This window comes from Rhinatrema bivittatum, chromosome 3 (assembly GCF_901001135.1).
Source record: "Rhinatrema bivittatum chromosome 3, aRhiBiv1.1, whole genome shotgun sequence".
Lineage (NCBI taxonomy): Eukaryota > Metazoa > Chordata > Amphibia > Gymnophiona > Rhinatrematidae > Rhinatrema > Rhinatrema bivittatum.
In genome coordinates, this window is record NC_042617.1 from 180,959,198 (window position 1) to 180,978,446 (window position 19,249).

The 19,249-nt window shown below is 41.5% G+C and overlaps 1 protein-coding gene across 1 annotated transcript; it reads left to right on the plus strand.

Moving 5' to 3' along the window:
• The first annotated feature begins 201 nt into the window (after window positions 1–201).
• Window positions 202–8,667, plus strand: MAP1LC3C (microtubule associated protein 1 light chain 3 gamma). Its single transcript, XM_029596955.1, has 4 exons — window positions 202–374; window positions 486–541; window positions 1,365–1,471; window positions 8,144–8,667. The coding sequence occupies exons 1-4, from the start codon at window positions 311–313 to the stop codon at window positions 8,373–8,375; spliced, it is 459 nt and encodes a 152-aa protein (XP_029452815.1). The 5' UTR covers window positions 202–310; the 3' UTR covers window positions 8,376–8,667.
• The last annotated feature ends 10,582 nt before the right edge of the window (window positions 8,668–19,249 follow it).

Consider the following 19,249-nt stretch of genomic DNA (forward strand, 5'->3'; position numbering starts at 1 on the left):
TTTTTTAAATAAATTATGTTCCATTTTGGATGTACAACGCTTACAGAACTAACCAGCAGGGTTGTTTTGATTTTCTTCCCGTCAGGCAAGCAAAGATACTGCAGTCAAATTCCAAATGGGTTTCAAACAGGCGGAGCTAGGCCAGCCCATGGGGGAAGGGGTGGCAATGCAGGAAGAGCCTGCACTATATAAGGTAGGCTGGCAGGAACCTGTTCATACTTTGAAAACAGCTGTGGTGAGGGCTACTAGGGTGGTGGGCCGGACTGGTTGGTGAGGGAGGATTTTTCTTTTTGGCTTTGTAACAGGAAGGATGCAGCAAGAGCGTTCTCAGAAAAGCCAATCCACTAAACCTTTCAAACGGAGGAAAAACTTGCGTGAGTCACTTGATTCTTGTTTGGTTAGGCACGTATAAGATTGTCTGGCGTGGAATGTTAATGGCTAAAGTGTATGTATGCGCTTAATTTGAGCTTATCTCGTTCACATAGAAACTAGACAAGAAGAAGTAGCTGGAATCAGGACCAAATTTCCAACAAAAATCCCAGTGAGTAGTACTTTTGTTGTGTTGGTGTTATCTTTAAAATAAAGAGCAATTAACATTTTGTCAGGTATTGCTTTTTGTTCCGTCTCTGTATTTGACTTCAAGTAATTCTCCCTCTTTGCTGATGAAACAATCTATTCTCTTCCCACTTGCCTCCCCCCGCCTTTAAAACTAGTTAAAAAATCTCTTTAGGGCTGTATCAGGTGTCCTTGATGCTGTGTGTTCCTAATCTTGCCCCATGGCATGTCATTGTTTGCCAGTACTCAGCCACCCTGTGATAGAAAGAAGGGGCCTTGCACTATAGAAACGTCTGGCGATTGTAGGACATAACTGACTTCATGCTGCACTAGCTTTCCTGAAAACTATTTATCTGGACTTTTTTTTTACTTTTGGAAAGTGCTTAGATTTTAATATATTTAACTGCTGAAGGACATACGAAACATGAAGCATAGTAATACCGAAGGAACATTTTTTTTTTTTTTTTTTTTTTTTTTTTTGGTGGATACAAGTGGCAGCCCAAATGTCATGACCTCCTTCCCCCCCCCCCCCCCCCCCCCAACAACACTAGTGCTCTAATCTTTTCCTACAACTTAACCTATGATGGACGTAAGGGGTTATAAATTGATGTGCCAGGCTTGAATCAAAACCCCACTAACTTACTATACTCGAAGCTTGCTGTGCAATACTTGAAAACAAAGTGAAACAAAATTTAGTGGTGCTTTATCAGAATGGCTGCATGGTGAACCTAATTACTCTTTCAAACCAGCTGAAACTGCTTTTGTGCTCCTGATTACTGATGGGAATTTTAAATTGCCTCTCTTAATAGGTAATTGTTGAAAGGTACCAACGCGAAAAAAGCCTTCCCCTGCTGGACAAAACAAAATTCCTTGTTCCCAGAGACCTGTCCATGACACAGTTCGTAACTATCATTAGGTATGTGTAGAGCTATGTGGGTTTTATTTTATTATTGATAGACTGGGATTGCTTTTCCTTTGCTCTGGATAACAGTAACCTGACAAAACTGCTTCAAACTGGTCCATGTTTAACGTGGCATAAACTGCTTACCATATGTCCATAGCAAAGACCTAAATACAACCATTGTAAAGTGATTTGAGAATCTATTGTGATGGCACGGCCTGCATTTATGTGCAGTTAGCTGGTATATTCCTTATCTACCATACTCCCTAAGGAGGAAGAGTGGTTAGCTTAGAGCAATGGACTGAGAACTAGGGAAGCTGGAATTCAAATTCCACTTCTCCCACTGGTATTAAGGGACCGTGGGTTGAATCAACTACCTCCCATTGCTTCAGGTATCCACTTAGATTTTGTAAGCTCTTTTGGGCAGGGACTTCACTGTAACCAGATACTTATTGTTGTGTAGTGCTATGGACGTTAAGTATGGTGGAAGCCTATATTAACATAAATCACATGCCCTTGCCATTCAGGATCTCCTAAGCATTGCCCTTTTGGCCAGAAGGAATTGCTAAAAGGGCAGTCTTAATCTCCAGGCTTTTGCTGACCACTGGACAAGTTCCTGACCATAGCTGGCCCTGCAGACACATCAATCTTCTGTATTATGATGCTGTAGTCTGAGTCATGGGTAACCTTCCTGCCCAGTTATTGTAATGGATACTTGGCTAGGAGTCAGACTAGATATCTTCAGAGCCTAGTGTATATACCTCTTGAGTCTGGCTAGCAAGTGTTGCTATTGAGTGTTTAAGAACTACGTCCTGGGAGGTGGGATAGGATGCAAACACTGCCTCAACCTTTTGCTATGGCTGATGCTGTAGAGCAGAAGCTACCCCCTGGGATTAAACAGACCTCTCATCTGGTAGTGCAGACTACTACTAGGGAGTTATTAGACCAGACGTGGCCAACTCTTGTACTCAGGAACCACAAACAGTCCAGTCTGTATTTTCAGGATATCAACAATGAATATGTATGAGATCTCCATACAATGGAGGTAGTGCATGCAAATCTCTCATGCATATTCAATGTGGATATCCTGAAACTAAGGCCTGCTTGTGATTCTTGAGGCACAGGGTTGGTCACCCTTATTAGACATAACTTGTTTTCTTTTAAGCCTTTAATGGTAATGTGACTGGCTACCTAAAACTGTGCAAATATAATCACTGCATAAACATTCTACTATTCTTTAAAAAAAAAAAAAAAAGCTGTATCTTGATTGCATTTTTAGAGAATTACATTTAACAGTGAATCATCTGTTGCTCATCCATTTGACCTGAGCTAAATGTGGATGTCTTTGGATAAGTTGCTAGTTCTGACATCTAGGAGTTGGTCAACTTTCTGAAAAAAAATGTGTTTTTAGCACTGCATGTGTAAATATGCTTTCGCATCCATGAATGCAAGCAAATCCAGGCAGAAATGTGTTTGTATTGCAGAGAAACTTATTCACATATTTCATAAGCTGAGCCTCTTGGATACTAAAACTAGCTCCATATTCTAAAAGAATAGGCTAATGCATTTTGCATCTGCCTCTGCTTCTCAATTTGTAGGCTAACTTTTTTTTTTTTTTAAGAGAAAACTACTTGTTCTGGCATGGAGCTACCAGTCAGTTGTAGTACAATAGTTTCCAAAAATGCTGAGTAGCTTTCCTGAGACATCCCATCTGTTTAATATAGTCTGAATCCAGCTATCTAAATTAGGGATGTGCATGAGCTAAAAAAAACACCTCATGAAATATGGCTAAAAACTAGGTTTTTAGATATTTTTCCCAGAATTAAACAGGGTATCCCCTGCTCCTCAACCCCTTCTGCAGTCTGTCCAGTGTAGAAAAGGGCACTAAAATCTGAAGATGGCCATAAATGGGGACTCTGCTTCTTGATTTCTGGGAGCAAATTCCTCTGGCCCTCTAAGGGGACTAACCTTAAACTTGATCCTGGGACAGGAGCAGTCACCAGACACTTATGCTGCACATTGGTGCTGAGAAGGGACCGATGTTGGGTTATGGCTGTAAAATATTGACACTGGTCTTGGTGCTGCTGTGCAATAAGAGCTGGCATTGCAAGATTGATCCCCATTCTACAGTGAAGACCAGTGAGGCCCATCTGTTCTTCTTTTGGTGGGCTTTTAAACAGTTATAAAAATCCAAACAAAATGAAGCTTTTTTTTTTTAAATGTTCTGCACAACTCTCATCAGGGTAGTTGGGTAAATATCTTATCAACTTTGCTTGTGTATTGGGCACTGGGGGGGGGGGAAGGGAGAATGAGACTAGCTCATTTTGTTTAGTTTAAAATACTTTGTGTAACTCTAACACTAACCCTGCTAGTCTCACAAGTAAAGTAGGGATCATGCTTCAGAAAGTCAGATGACCTCTTTACCTTAGACAGGGTTACATATTTGTCTTCAACCTTAACTATGTTGTAGCAGAAATTGTTTGCATATCTTCTATTGGCAAACTTCCTGATACTTAATGTACTTAAGCCTGCCTTGGTTACCACAGTCCCCTGGTCATGTTCAAACTATAGACTAGTTTTTTGTCTCCTAGCCTGCTTAACTATACCTGCACTACATTAATTCCTTAACCTAGCTGCAGTCCTATATGCAGCTAGAAGTCACTTAGTCCCTCTATGAACCTGTAAATTAAACATTCTTAATGCATCTGTTTGATTTCTTCCCTTTTAACTTGCCTGCTAGTCAAGTTAACTCTTCCTGTTATCAATCAGTTACTCTAGTTTTTCCGGTTACTGTGGCATTCACCAAAAGTTTATTTTGAATTGTCATGTATAGCCCTATTTCTATTGTGCCACATGTTTCCGTATGTTCATTGTATCCACCTCACGGCGACAGTTCCATTTCTATGTAAATGGTGCGATATGTATCCTATACATGAACATGGGTATATAAATTAAAAAAAAATATTGTCCATATAGTTAGGAAATGGGTCTGTCCTGATCAGCTACCTTAGTCATTTAACTTTGTATAGTAATCTGACTGCTTCTGAACTGTAATCAAATACCTGATATAGTAAATTCTTTAACTTGTGGGATCATTTTTAACTTTTGGATTAACTATATGTAATCATACCTGTGTACATTATGGATCAACTTTTTAACTAGAGGAAAATGCTTCTCCCTGTAAGAGGACTGACACTTCCTAAAAGTCCTTTAATTCACCTGAATTGACATTCCTTTTTCATAGTTGGTGAAATTCAGATATAGTGGTAGTTGGAAGTTTTTCCCAAGAAGCACAAATCTCAAGTACTTTAAATGTTCTGTCAAATGTGCTTAGGTACCACGTTGACCTTCTCCCTCTGGAAAGGTCCAAAGGCTGCTAATTCAGGCATTTAAAGATGCACTAGATTGTATGCATGTCAGCACACTTCTGTGTACACAAAGTAAAAATACATGTAGAAGTGAGTGCTGTTTTCTGCTCCTAAAAAAAAAAGTTCTTGCCCCTTACAAGCATGCAGTATGTGGCTTCAGCTGGTCTGAGTGCCCTCAGTATGGATCACCCAACCTTTGTGGTCTGTTAGTGTGAAGTGGTGCACCAATCCCCCATTGGGAAGGGCAAGGAATTGAGGTATGACAGAAAAAGGGACTCCAAGCTTGGGAGTTTTCCCCAGAGTAGATCCATAGGGCCTGTCCTTCCCAGAGAAGTAGAAATGTAAGAGATTCTGTGAAGGGGGGGGGGGGTGAAATCAGTCCCCCTCAGTTGAATGAGAAGAGCATCTAGACTGGGGAGGTCCATTAGTGAAACTGATCCCCCCCCCCCCCCCCCAGTATCAGTCTTTACCTCAAGCTGAGGAAGTCTATGTAAGGGGAGGGGGTGTAAAACTACCCACCACTTACTAAGAGGACCCATGGAGCAGAAGTTTACCTCCCCCTCCCCCCCCCCCCCCCCCCCCCCCAAGAGCTAATCTGTTGGAGAGACTGCCTTGGCCTCTTTGTATTTTTTGAACTGTTATTGAACTGGCTTTGATTTTACACCACCAGTTTTGCAGTAAAGACTCTAGCTTGAATACATTCAATACAGTGACTCTTTCCAGTTGTGAAAAATTGACTTATGTGCAGAGAAGTCCCTGTGAATGAGTAAACCTAAGGGTCTTAACTCATTTTGCCCAGGATGGACATAGGACCTTTAATGGATTAGACCTCCATGAGCCCCTGCTTCAGGCCCTGAATGGGATGGGGGTTAAATACATATAAGCATGCTTTTTAATCATGGCGATTAGCCATTATGAACCAGTGTAAAAGATGTGCATAGGCTTTTTACTCAAGTTTTTAAGAATGTACCAAACTGGTTCAGACCAAGGGTCCATCAAGCCCAGCATCCTGTGGCCAATCTAGGCCATAAGAACCTGGCAAGTACCCAAAAACTGGATCTAGTAACAGCAGTGGCTATTTTCTAAGTCAGCTTAATAGCAGGTAATGGACTTCTCCTCCAAGAACTCATCCAATCCTTTTTAAAACACAGCTACACTAACCACATCTGGCAACAAATTCCAGAGTTTAATTGTGCATTGAGTTAAAAACTTTCTCCGATTAGTTTTAAATGTGCCACATTCTGACTTCATGGAGTGCCCCTAGTCTTTCTACTATCCAAAAGAGTAAATAACAGATTCACATTTACCCCTTCTAGACTGCTCATGATTTTAAACACCTTTTATCATATCCCCCCTCAGCCATCTCTTCTCCAAGCTGAAGTCCTAACATTTAGTCTTAACTCATAGGGGAGCTGTTCATTCCCTTTATCATTTGTCACCCTTCTCTGTACCTTCTCCATCACTATAGCTTTTTGAGATGCAGCAAAAAGAATAGTACACAGTATTCAAGGTGTGGTCTCACCATGGAGTGATAGAGGCATTATGACATTTTCTGTCTTATTCACCATTCCCTTTCTAATTCCCAACAGTTTGCTTTTTTTTACTGTTGTGCCAACTATTTCAATGTATTATCCACTATGATGCCTAGATGGGTGGTAGCACCTAACATTGTGTAACTATAGCATGGGTTATTTTTCCCTATAGGCATCACCTTGCACTTATCCACATGAAATTTCATCTGCCATTTGGATGCCCAATTTTCTAGTCTCAAGGTCTTCCTGCAATTTATCACAATCTGCTTGTGATTTAACTACTTTGAATTTTGTATCTGCAAATTTGATTACCTTGTCTTATTTCTTTCCAGATCATTTATAAATAAAGTAAGGGTCCCAGTACAGATCCTGAGGCACTCCACTGCCCACTCCCTTCCACTGAGACAATTGTCCTTTAATCCTACTCTATTTCCTGTCTCTTTAGCCAGTTTGTAATCCACGAAAGGACATTGCCATCTATCCCATGACTCTTTACTTTTCCTAGAAGCCTCTCATGAGGAACTTTGTCAAACGCCTTCTGAAAATCCAAATATACATCTACCAGTTCACCTTTATCTACATGTTAACGCCTTCAAAAAAGTAAAGCAGATTTGTGAGACAAGACTTGCCTTGGATAAAGCCATTCTGACTTTGTTCCATTAAACCATGTCTTTCTAAATGTTCTGTGATTTTGATATTTAGAACACTTTCCACTATTTTTCTGGCACTGAAGTCAGGCTAACTGGTCTGTAGCTTCCCAGATGGCCCCTGGAGCCCTCTTTAAATATTGGGGTTACATAGCCACCCTCCAGCCTTCTGGTACAATGGATGATTTTTATGATAGCTTACATTATTTTTACTAATCTGAAACTTCACTCGAGTTCCTCCAGAACCCTGGGGTATATACCATCTGATCAGGTGATTTACTACACTTCAGTTTGTCAATGAGGTCTACCACATCTAGGTTAATCGTGATTTGATTCAGTCCATCTGAATCATTACCCATAAACTTTCTTAAATGGGTATCTCCAATATCCTCTTCAGTAAATACCAAAGCAAAGAAATCATTTAATCTTTCCACGATGGCCTTATCTTCTCTAAGTGCCCCCTTTAACCCCTTGATCATCTAACTGTCCAACTGTCTCCCTCACAGGCTTTCTGCTTCGGATATATTTTTTGTGTTTTTGCCTCTACGGCCAACTTTTCAAATTCTCTTAGCCTGTCATATCAAATGTCTTAATTTAACTTGCCCAACACTTATGAATTATCCTATCGTCTTTTGTTGGATCTGTTTTTCTTAATACCAGAACTGTAATTCCTGGTCAGAAGGGTGTGAGCTTCTAGGGCAGTTTTTAATCTAGTCAAGTTTTTGATATCCAAAACAAATTGTGACAGATTTCTGTGCACTCTGTATGCATATTCCTTGTGGCTATCCTGAATTTGGCTGGCTAGGTGTTTCCTGAGCACTTGGTTGAGAACCCTTGATCTAAGGAGCTGAATCTGGTATTTACAATGGTGGGGGATGTCTTGCACTTGTGCTCAGAGCACACTTAGGTTTTGTTTACTCAGTGTATTTACTGCATCAGGATTAACTATTTTAGCACATGAGTAAACTATGTGGGCTGAACTTCAGCACTTATGTCCAATTACATTGGGCCCACATTCTGTAGGTAGATTTACAAGACTTGTAGATCAGTGTCTTGAAGGCTCTAGAGGTAGAGTAACTAAAGTCTGCCCTTGTTACTTGGCAATTCTGGTAAGCTCTTAAGGTTTTGTCTTTCTCTTAGGAGTCGCTTGGCCTTGAATGCTACTCAAGCCTTTTATCTGCTAGTGAACAATAAAAGCTTGGCCAGTATGTCCCTGACTTTGGCAGAATTATATAAAGATCACCAGGATGAAGATGGATTTCTATACATGACTTATGCTTCCCAGGAAATGTTTGGATGCAATTTATCCATTAACCAAGAGAAACCTATGGAATATCTTACAATTGCCAAAACCCACATGGAATTGCTGTAGCATGGTGGAATTGTAGTACTAAACATCCTTGAAGCCTATAGGCTGAGCTTTTTTTAAGTTTTTGTTCAAGGTGTGGCATGGCTTCCCAGGACTGATTTAGCTGTTGGCAGGACCAGCTACAACAAAGCATCCCAATACCCTTTCTGGCTAAGCCTTTGACTTTTTATATTTGAGAAATTCAGCTTTTTAAAACAAGAGAACCTACAGTATGTTATAACTTTGACTTAACTTATGACCTTTTTAAAAAAAAAAAAGTTGTGTGAAACAATATAATAAAGACATTTAAGAGTGAGCCATAGACTATGGTGGTTATTGTGGAAGGGAGGGCTGTTATAGCTTAAACTGTTACCTGAAAGATGCTGCTTTTTTTTTCTTTATTACATTTTCAGCAACCATGAACAGTGGACCATGTTTATGTACAGGTTTCGTAATTATACAAGAACTCCTCATATTGCCCCTACCCCTATCTGATGTAACACTCGCAATTTAAAGAATGCTAGAATTAAGTCACCATCAATCTAAAAACCAGTACCCAAGAATTTCCACTTCCTGCTGCTTGCAATAGGCATATCAAGATTATCAAACAGCTGCCACATTTGCCTTATAATGCTTTTGGGAGATGTTCAATGAATGGACTGCTTTCTTCTGCAGGGATGTTTAAGAGTTAGCATTTCAGCATGCCAGAAGTCCACTGTCAGGGAATCCATTTAGTATGCATTTCTTTGCTACACCCATGGCTTTAATTACAAAGTGCTGGCCTGACCAGTTCACATCTGCATTCACAATATCTAATACAGCTATAGCTGCTGTCTTTGGGAGTGGGCTCCCCAGTATCCCTGTCAAATATTCCAAAACCCTTGTATGGGGGGGCATTCCCACATCCCCTGCACTTTTTGAGGAGGGAATGATTGTATCCAAAAAGCTCAGCGGTGAGATTATAATCCTGTGCATTACCCTTAAATATTGTTCCCTCATGCCAACTGAAGGTATAGCTTTATAGAAGATATTTAAAGCCTCTAGTAAGTCCTCCAACTATGGCAGAACCCAATTCCTGATTCCAGAGCTCAGCTAAGACCCTCATACCCCCATAGGGAACTGATTTTCTTGCAACAGTTTATAGATATTGGCCAGGGATTGTTTCCTGCCTCAAACAGGGCTAATCTTTGAAAGGGCTCTGATAGATGGAAGTAGCTGACCCAAAATGTTTGCTATTTCCAAATCACAAGTTTATCTCCAAAGGGTATTATGGGGTCAAAGTCCAAATATACCCCTTTTCTAAATGTCAGGAATAACTTTTGGGTCTGTGGGTTAATGATGTCTGAAAATGTAGATGGGGCCCTTCTTGGCCTGGGATATATTTGGGGTTCCCACATAAGGGAGTACCATCTTAAAGTGGCACACCAACCAAACCTGGCATCTCACTAGATATTTGTGTTCAGATGTGCAGGGAGATCTTTCAGACCCACATGCACCACATCTTAAGTTGATGGGGTTTGCTAATTGACAATCTAGCTACACATAGGAATAACAATTACTGCCACAAATCCAGTCTCAACTGATCAGAGTGCACATGGCATTGTATATTGGAGGGAACACCCCCCCCCCCCCCCACACACACACAAAGGATCATAGTTTCTGAAGTGCTATTCTCACTCTATGGCTTTTCCACAGAACGAAGTACTCGGGCAAGGTAATAAGAGGGATTAAAGAAAGAGGTGACACTTGTAATACAAGAAGTTTTGGAAGGAGAGACATCTTAAAGTGCTGTGTCCCTGGTTAGACCTGGAGCTGAACATCAAACATTTCCATGAAAATCAAAGAATGCTTCCACAAGCTTGCAATACTAGAGCACCTAAAACCCTTACTATACCAATCTGAATTCAGAACCATCCTGCAATCTCTTATCCTCACCAGCCTTGACTACTGCAACTTGCTTATGACAAGATTACCCAAATCTACAACCCGCCCACTCAATTACCACAGGACACAAAAGATCAGACCATCACCCCAATTCTAAAAAGCTTACACTGGCTACCGGTGATCAGAAGAATCAAATATAAAACTCTGACCTTAATACACAGCGCAGTCCACAACTGGGAGAGCACAGCCCTAAACATAATTCAGATGCATGTCCCGCAACACTACACTAGATCTATAAACAAACTAAAACTTGACATCCCAACAATGTCAATAGCCAAACTTACTACAGTACGAAACAGAGCCATCTCCGTCACGGGCCCCGCCTATGGAACGCACTCCCTGATCACTTAAGACTACAAAGCAACAGCAAAACATTCAAAAAAGAACTGAAGACATGGATTTTCAGACATTCCTTCAAAGATGGAATAGGTTAATATACCTAGCTCCATCAACACCCATATACACTCGGATACTCAATACTATGTCATGCTCACAGGTCATAACTTTACACTCTATAACCATATAGCATTACATCCAGTTGGACCACATGATCATACTTGCGTTCACTATCCTAACTATCCCCCATCACCTACCATTATGAGGCTCACCATTTCTTGAAAAACCTGGGATCAGGTTACATTGTTATAGTGAAACAAGGTAACATAAGAATACAGTCTCCTGCTATTCTTTGAGGACACGTTAGACTCTAACAATTTGATCTTGTATTATTCAATTCCAGTTTATTTATCCTCCTGTTCTGCCTATGTACAGCATTGCATTTATATAGTTGATTTCTTGTACTGCGTTGTTAAATGTAAACTGGAGTGAAGGCATCTGCTAAGCCTTGGTATATAAAAATGATAAAATTAAAGAGGGAGACCCAGACAACCCAGTCTGTTTTCAGATTTGCTCTATAATAGGTGGAATATTCAGTGCATACCACTTGAGCAATGTCCCTATGAAGGTAAATTACCAACTACTTAATCATTGTTTACCCATTGTAAAGGGAGATCAGGTCAAGTCACTTGCATGTGGCCCACTCTGTCTTAACCTCAGCCTTGTCTAGGTTTAGTTTAATGCCTGAAAAGGAGCCAAAGGTATCAAATAGACCCAGGACATTTGGAAGGAGAGTACATGCTTGTGGTATAAAAAGCAGGATGTCATCTGTGAAGAAAATGTTTGGTATGACAGTATTGTCTTGGGTGTCAGCAACATCCAAAAGCTGAAGAGTGTGCACTAAGGGTTCCAGTGATAAAATAAATGCCAGGGTTGTCCAATGTCACCACTGTTAAGTGCCTCTTGTCAAAAGGAGAGGGGCTGACAAATAGTCATTCACCATAACTCTTGCCCTGGGATTAGAGTATAAAACCTGGATAGCCTGAAGGTTAGAACACTATCTTGTCCAAAACATGTATAAGAAAAGACCAGGAGACCCTGTCAAATGCCTTCTTGGCATAAACCTCCACCAGAATGGGGTCCACAAATTTTGTAATGGTGACAAACATGTAGTAGCTGGGCAAGACATCTGATATTTATGCTGGATCTCCTCCCTTTCACAAACCCAGCTTGAGTTGGGAAATATCTGCTAACATATTAGCCAACACCTTGGCAAAAATATTAATGTCAACATTAAGTAGAGAAATTGGTCTCTAAGCTGAGGTGGCTGTAAGATCTCTGCTGGGTTTTGGGAGGACATAATGGTGGCCATACTCAGACACCAGCATAGAACCCTGCTGAACCATAACATTAAATATTGCAGCCAAGCTGCTGAGTATCTTAGTCTTCAGTATCTTTTAAAAGAAAGGATAGTCCATTGGGACCTAGAGCCTTGAGACTCTCTAGAGACCTTGAATCACTATTGAGATTTCTTCTTCCCAATTCAGGGTATTCAATTGGGCCTCCTGCTGAAGGGTAAGCTTTTTTGGAAAGGCAATTTGTTGCATAAACCAATCCCTTGCCACAAGGTTTTCCTTGTCTGCTGTATATAGCTTCTGATAATATTATTGAAAGAGGGCTGAGATTTCCTCAGCTGATGTGCTTGAGTTCCCTAAAGTATTCCAAATCTTAGCAATATGGGTTGGTTTCTTTTCCCCCTTTTCACCAAATGGGATAACATCTTCCCTACTTTATTACCATAGAGGAAGAGGTGGTGTAATAAGGAGGAAGTCACTCTCCTATGTAAGACCTCATTGAGTGCAGCTCATAGGAGAGTGAATGCCTTTTTAGATTCAGGAGTGGTGTTTAAATTTAGGGTGTTTTTTTGCATTGATTAAATTTGTGAGTCAGTTCTAAGATGTCTAGCTCTCTCCTGTGTCTGAGTACTCAATGTCTCCCCACAGAACTACCCTGGTGGCTTCCTGGAACAATATTGGGGTGGAGTGGTGTTCATTATGTGATTCATATTCCTTCCACTTGGAAGTCAGGAATTCCCTAAAGTCTTGATCCAGGGCTAGTCACACTGGCATTTTCCAATTGGTTGGGTTCTGGTATACTCCAGGTCTCTTCAGGACACATGAGACCAGGCAATGATCTGATACTACGAAGGGTTCTATACTTGAGCTCTGGAGTTGTGTAAACAAGGATTCAGCTATTAAAATATAGTCAAGCTGCGATTTTGAGTTCGCCACAGGCGTGATGTGCGTAAAATCTTTGCTGCCTAGATTCAACACCCACCATGAGCCCAATAACTGCAAAGAGTCACATAGGAAGGGGATGTCCTTGTTTGGTCCCAGTGGTCTACTGTGGGCTTGTGAGGAGCAATCTAGAATAGGGTCTGCCACACACTTAAAATCCCCTCCTATCACAATTGGTACCCGGTTTAGAGATATTATCTGGGACACAATCTGAGAAGTACCTATGCTCATAGTGGTTGGGACCATATATAGAGGCTAAAATGATTTTCCAAATAGAAGGCCTTCTATGATGATATAGTGGCCTCTGGGGTCAGCAATGGTCCATTGCTACAGAAAAGAAACTGCTTTGAGTCGTCATAGCTACATCCGTGCAATGTGATGAGCCATGAGCAACAAAAATCTGATTAAACCCTTTCTTTAGTTTTAAGAGGGCATTAACCCTCATATGCATCTCCTGCAGAAATAGTATCAAATCCTTTACTCTGTTAAGGTTTGAAAAAATGTTTTCCCTTTTTGCTGGTGTACCCACTCCAGCTACATTCCATGAGATATACTTAACACAATTAGCTATAGGTGCACATTAACATGAGGGTAAAACATTGATCTGTATATTTTTTAATGTAGCAGTGATGCACTACAGGGCCCAAAACTATAAACAAGGGCTATTATGGTAAACCACAAGATAGGCATTCTTGCTTGGTACAGGTTCTGGAGCAAAACATTGCACTTTTACTGTTCCCTCTTAAATCTCTTCTGGTATCTCCCCTCTCCTTCCCCAATGGAATTCCTAACACGGGAGGGCCAAAATCCCTCCATTGGAGATCAACTTACAGCACGTGGGTGCCTCCTCTCTTCCATCGATGTTCCCCCCCCCCCCGGCCATAAACCTGATGACCTTGAATGGTGTATAAGATCTTAGACTTGTAATCCTAAAATGAAAGTACTTTTGTGATACCATCATTAAATAGGAAAAACCGTTTGTAAAGCCATAAAAGTTAACCATGCAGATACGCTCCTCAGTCTATCAAGGAGAATTGTCAAAGGTACCAAAACATTTCCAGGTAGATACTCAGAGAAACCAGGGGTTCAAACTTGAAACTATTAAACCTTTTCCCGGTTCCCTGTTTATTCACCGAGGTGCATCTGCCAGTTACTGCTTTATTCTCGTGGATGCTGGTGTGCTTTCCTGCAGAAATTCTTCTGCTGCTTCCGGTGTTTAAAAATTTTTATCCCAGACTCTGTCCATATTTTTAATCTTGCTGGATATAGTAGCATGAACCACATTTGGTGGTTCACCAGGTTGGTACAGGTAGTCGAGGTTGCCCGCCAGAGTTGCGACCCTTTCGTAAAACAAATCCTGAAATAGTAGGCATTTCCCCTCATGTTGGAGCTCCTTTTTTTTTTTTTTTGTGGTATGCCTGTAGAAGTCTCACCTTATGTGTGTAGTTCAGTAATTTTGCCACCGCTACTCTAGGTGATTTTTCTGTCCGCTCCAACATGGTGGGCCCGTTCAAAAAATCAAGTGCCCTACCAGTTCCTGTAGGCCTAGTTCAGTTGGGAGCCAGGTTTCAATCAGGTTAGATAAGTTCACCTCAACAATCTGTTCAGCAAAGCCCACGAACCGCAAATTGGACCACCTTGATCTGTTCTCTAAATCTTGGGCTGCCACCGGTTTTTTTTTCCAAGTTTGCCATCTTCACTTGCAGGGCTAGGGTGTCCTACTCCATGACGCTCACCCGACCTTCCACAATGTCCATGCAGGAGTTATAATCCGCAAGTGAGTTCTTGACTTCAGCCAGTTATGATGAGATTTCGTCGAAGCGGGAATTTAGTGCCACCACGACAGCAGTAGTAATCATTGCTACTGCTGAATCATTCCAGGCCCCTTCTTGTGCTGTTGGTGGTGAGGTGGCCATTTTGGTAGCGGGTTTGCACAGCTTGTCTTTGTCTCTTCTGGTGGGGCGGGTAGACATACCGTCCCTAGGGAAGTGGTTATCGCCCGGGTTGGTTACCTTCATGGTCTTGCTGTGGTAGTGATGGTCGGAAGTGAAAATAATCATGATTGTTCGGTGTTAGAGGCGGTTTCAAAGGGAAGGCACCCAGAGCACGAGGCAAGCACATCCTCTCCGCTCAAAGCATCACTTGATCTCCAAAGATCCTGCTTTTATTTGGCATTTGAAGGGAGGCATCCTCACCCAGACAGGATTTCCATCTCCTTAATCATTAAAGGACAAAAGATTGAAGACTGCATATTGTGGCAATGTATTGAACTATTGTGCACCATGTATAATATTTGCTACTAATTGCAGCAAGCAATATGTGGGTATCTCATATGTACTGATATACTGGTTTGCTCATTCCTAATAAGCTGCCCTCTTGCTTGTTGGGTAAGCAGCTTACCAGAACAGATATGAATAAATACCCACAATAGTTTTAGGGGGAAACAAAGTGTAAAATGTAGCTAGTATTCATTTTTTTTAAAAGAAATACTTGTATTAAAACACTTATTGAACTGTGTGTTCAAAAGGTGATCTAAACTTAGTCTAAAGTTTAACAATCTACTTTTTTCCTCCTAGATGAATTTGGCTTAGATCTAAAAACACTGATTACAAATTCAAATCTGGGATATCAGTTGGAGAATATTTACTGCTTTCATAAGGGCTCTAATTTTAAAAGTTAGTGTAAATAAGAACTTAAGAAATTGCCATGCTGGGTCAGACCAAGGGTCCATCAAGCCCAGCATCCTGTTTCCAACAGTAGCCAAAACCAGGCCACACGAACCTGCCAATTACCCAAACACTAAGAAGATCCCATGCCACTGATGCAATTAATAGCAGTGGCTATTCCCTAAGTAAATTTGATTAATAGCTGTTAATGGACTTCTCCTCCAAGAACTTATCCAAACCTTTTTTTTTTTATATTAAAATGTTATAACTTTCTTTTCAGGGCCCATGATGTGTACAAGCACCCAAAGCAGTATTTCTCAATCAACTCCTGGAGGCACACACCCTGGCAGTTAAAAGATTGACTTTAGTTACGGTTCAATCACTCATTGGCACCCTTAATTTTGCCTGTCGGGTCATACCAATGGGGAGGGCATTCTTGAGTAGGCTCCCTGCCAATACAATGAAAGCAAGCCATCCGAAGCACTATATCAGAATCACAAGGCTTATGAAAGAGGACTTGGTGATATAGACATCCTTCTTGAACAGTTTCAACAGGATATCGGTATGGCCAGAACCCCCCCCCCCCCCCCACCCTGTATCCAGCTATGATCCGGGGGCCAAGGTTTCAATGTGTATTGGTAGAGCTCATGGTCAGAGTCATGGCCAGTATCCTGGGTCGAATTGGATCTAACTTGCAACATCACTTTCTTAGCGCTATTTCCCATACTTGTCGCCTTGGTTATATGGGACAATAATCTCCGCAATAGACATATTTTGGTTTGATAATATGGCAGTAGTCCAGGTCTTAAACCAACTGTCTGCCAGGTGTCATAAAGTAGCAGAGTTACTTTGGAAGGTGGTACTCGCTAGTCTTTAATGCAGTCATACACACGCGCTACGTTCCTGGAATACACAACAGCATCGCCAATGTGTTATCAAGAGCTAAATGGAATCTGTTTTATAAACAGGTACCTGGAGCAGACCAGGAAGGAATCCCGGTGCCGGAGCGTTTGTAGAACATTGGAGTACCACAACACAAGACTTTTTACAGTGATCAGTAGCCACAGCTACATGGAAGACTTATCGCAGAATATATAGCTTGGGTTAAAGATGGTGGAAAAGCTAGAGGGGCAGTGGTGAAGCAGCTGGTTTTTCCTTCTTCTCTAAGTCTCAAGGTTGGGGCGACACCCCCCTCCCCCCGCCGCGAAGGTTTTTTTTTAGCTAAGAAAATGTTGGCTGGGTGGGCCAGGAAGTTAGAGCCAGTGCGCGAAACCAGACACCCAATCACACCTACCTGCCACAATTGAATAAGCAGGTTATTACTGTCCATCTGTGACTTTTCCGAGCCGCATTCTCCCTGGCCTTTTTTGGCGAACTGCAGATTAGTGAACTGGTGGCCGCTTCAAAAAAGGACACGGGTATTATCTATTTATTTATTTGTTTTTTTTAATACCAACGTTCTTTGAAACATCACATCGGTTTACAATAGAAGATATAAAACTCAGCTATAAAAGAAAGTTGAAAAAGATACATCTAAAATATTAAAAGCAATTAAAATAACATATACATTCAAATAAGCATAAAAGTAGAGTTTAATATTACATTCCAATATAAAAGGTAATCATAAATAGGGTAAAACAATTAAATACAAATAAGAATAAAAGAGAGGGCTTATTGATATAAAACACCAAATTATCTGTTGATTTGGTCCAGTTAATCATACAAAGATCAAAAACAGATCAAACAGCCTGGGGTTACAAATTACACTTGAAACGCACACTGGTCACATGTCCGGTTCAGAACTTGCAGGAATTTCTGGCCTTGCAACCCCCCCCCCCCCCCCCCCCCCCCCCCCCCCCCCCCGTGGCAAGTTTCTCTTGATCCATGACAATCAATTACCCCTCACAATATATCAGTTTTTGGCCATCCTAAACAGGGCATTGTCCGCTGAAGGGTGTAACACCAATGAATTCAGAACCCACTCATTTAGAATAGGAGTGGCCACCATCGTGGCGCAGGCTGAGTTGAACATTGATGTCATTCAGAGAATTGGTCGGTGGAGGTCTGGGGCTGTGCACACGTACATCAGGACCGAACAGGCATAAATGTATAACTTTAAATTTCTTTCCAATATCTTCATAGAGAGTTGCCCTGACAGCAAAGGATTGTCTGGATCATCGGACATTCCTTTGTTCACTGGGCAGAGAAAAGAGCTCGAGATGGGTCCTATGGGGCACACTTGGGGCTCTCAGTCCACGATGTCCGCATCATATGGATGGGCAACAGAGGCATGTTTTGGGATAAACTCCTTCCATTGGCTCAGTTCAAGAAGGATGCGATGGCTAAGCCCAGCGTCATTGTATTATACCTGGGTGGCAATGACATCGCGTTTGCAACTTTTATACAGTTAATCTGCCATATTAAGATAGATTTAAGCAAGTTAGTGTCCTTGTTCCCCAGTACATTGGTTATGACCTCTTTAATAACATAATACAGGAGGCACTCGAATGTTTTTTTTGTGTGAGGAAGCTTTATGGGGGGGGGCATGAGGCAAGTGTCCTGCCCCATGCCAGTAGTGGGTGGCACGAGCCAGTGGGGATCACTTGGTTGGCCCGGGTGGCCCCCTTGCTTGGAGACCACGGCGGGGGGGCCAGGCTGCCTTGCTAGGTAATACAGCGGGGGTGGGGGCACCAGTCTGGTGCCAGGATTTCCACCAGGCTCAGGCCGTGAGTAGATTTTACTGCTACATTGTTAAAAATAAAGCTGTGGCCTTCTTCAGCCACTTCATTGGTTTCTTTCATTTGTTGCGGGTGTGATCTCCGAGGAAAGGGCGGGTATAGCCGGGGGCGTTAGTGACGGGTCTCGGTGTTCATGTTACCTACACTATATACCTACTGTGAGAAGTGTGTGCGTACTGAAGGTGAGCCTGACGTGTTTCAGGGACGGAAGGTCTTGGCGCAGTGAGTGTGTACATACGTACCTGCATTTTTTTTTTAGCTTGTCATTTTTTTTGACAGGCTCTTTCATTAGTGTTTGATATCTATCTTTTACTTTGCCGTTCATGAATAATTCATGTAAGGCAATTTTATGCAATTAAAGACATGCCACTAGGTCATGTTTCTGCTCAGTCAGAACCAGTGCTGGGATCCTGGGGCTATGACCCTTCATTCACAACTACCCAGGGCTTCTTCCCCCCCCCCTCCCCCATTTTAATAGACTCTATCATGTTCCTTAGTTGGTTATCACAGCAACCATCCTGAGGCTGGGAGCCATACTCCAGGGCTCCTTCTGCAACCCTGTATTATGTGTTCTAAATTCGACCACTAAGTGTTACCCTTAATATTGACCATGAATCCTCCTCTTAGGGGCTGACAACACATGCTCTATGGTCTCCCCAGCTAAGCTAAGGGTGCATATTACTTTACATTGTAAAAAAAAAATGGTTTCTCTCTTAAGCTGTCTTCTGTGTAGGATATTTTACTTTTATTTTCCTTTGCTTTCACTTTTGAATTCTGTGCTATCTTTGATATGCTTTGCCATTAGAGGAGGTGTTTTTTAAAATGAGTTCTGTTAATAGCTGGTGCATTTAAGGAGCATAGTTTTCTCATTTTTGTGTCCTTGAAAAAGGTTTTTGTTATGAACCAAAATAAGCTAA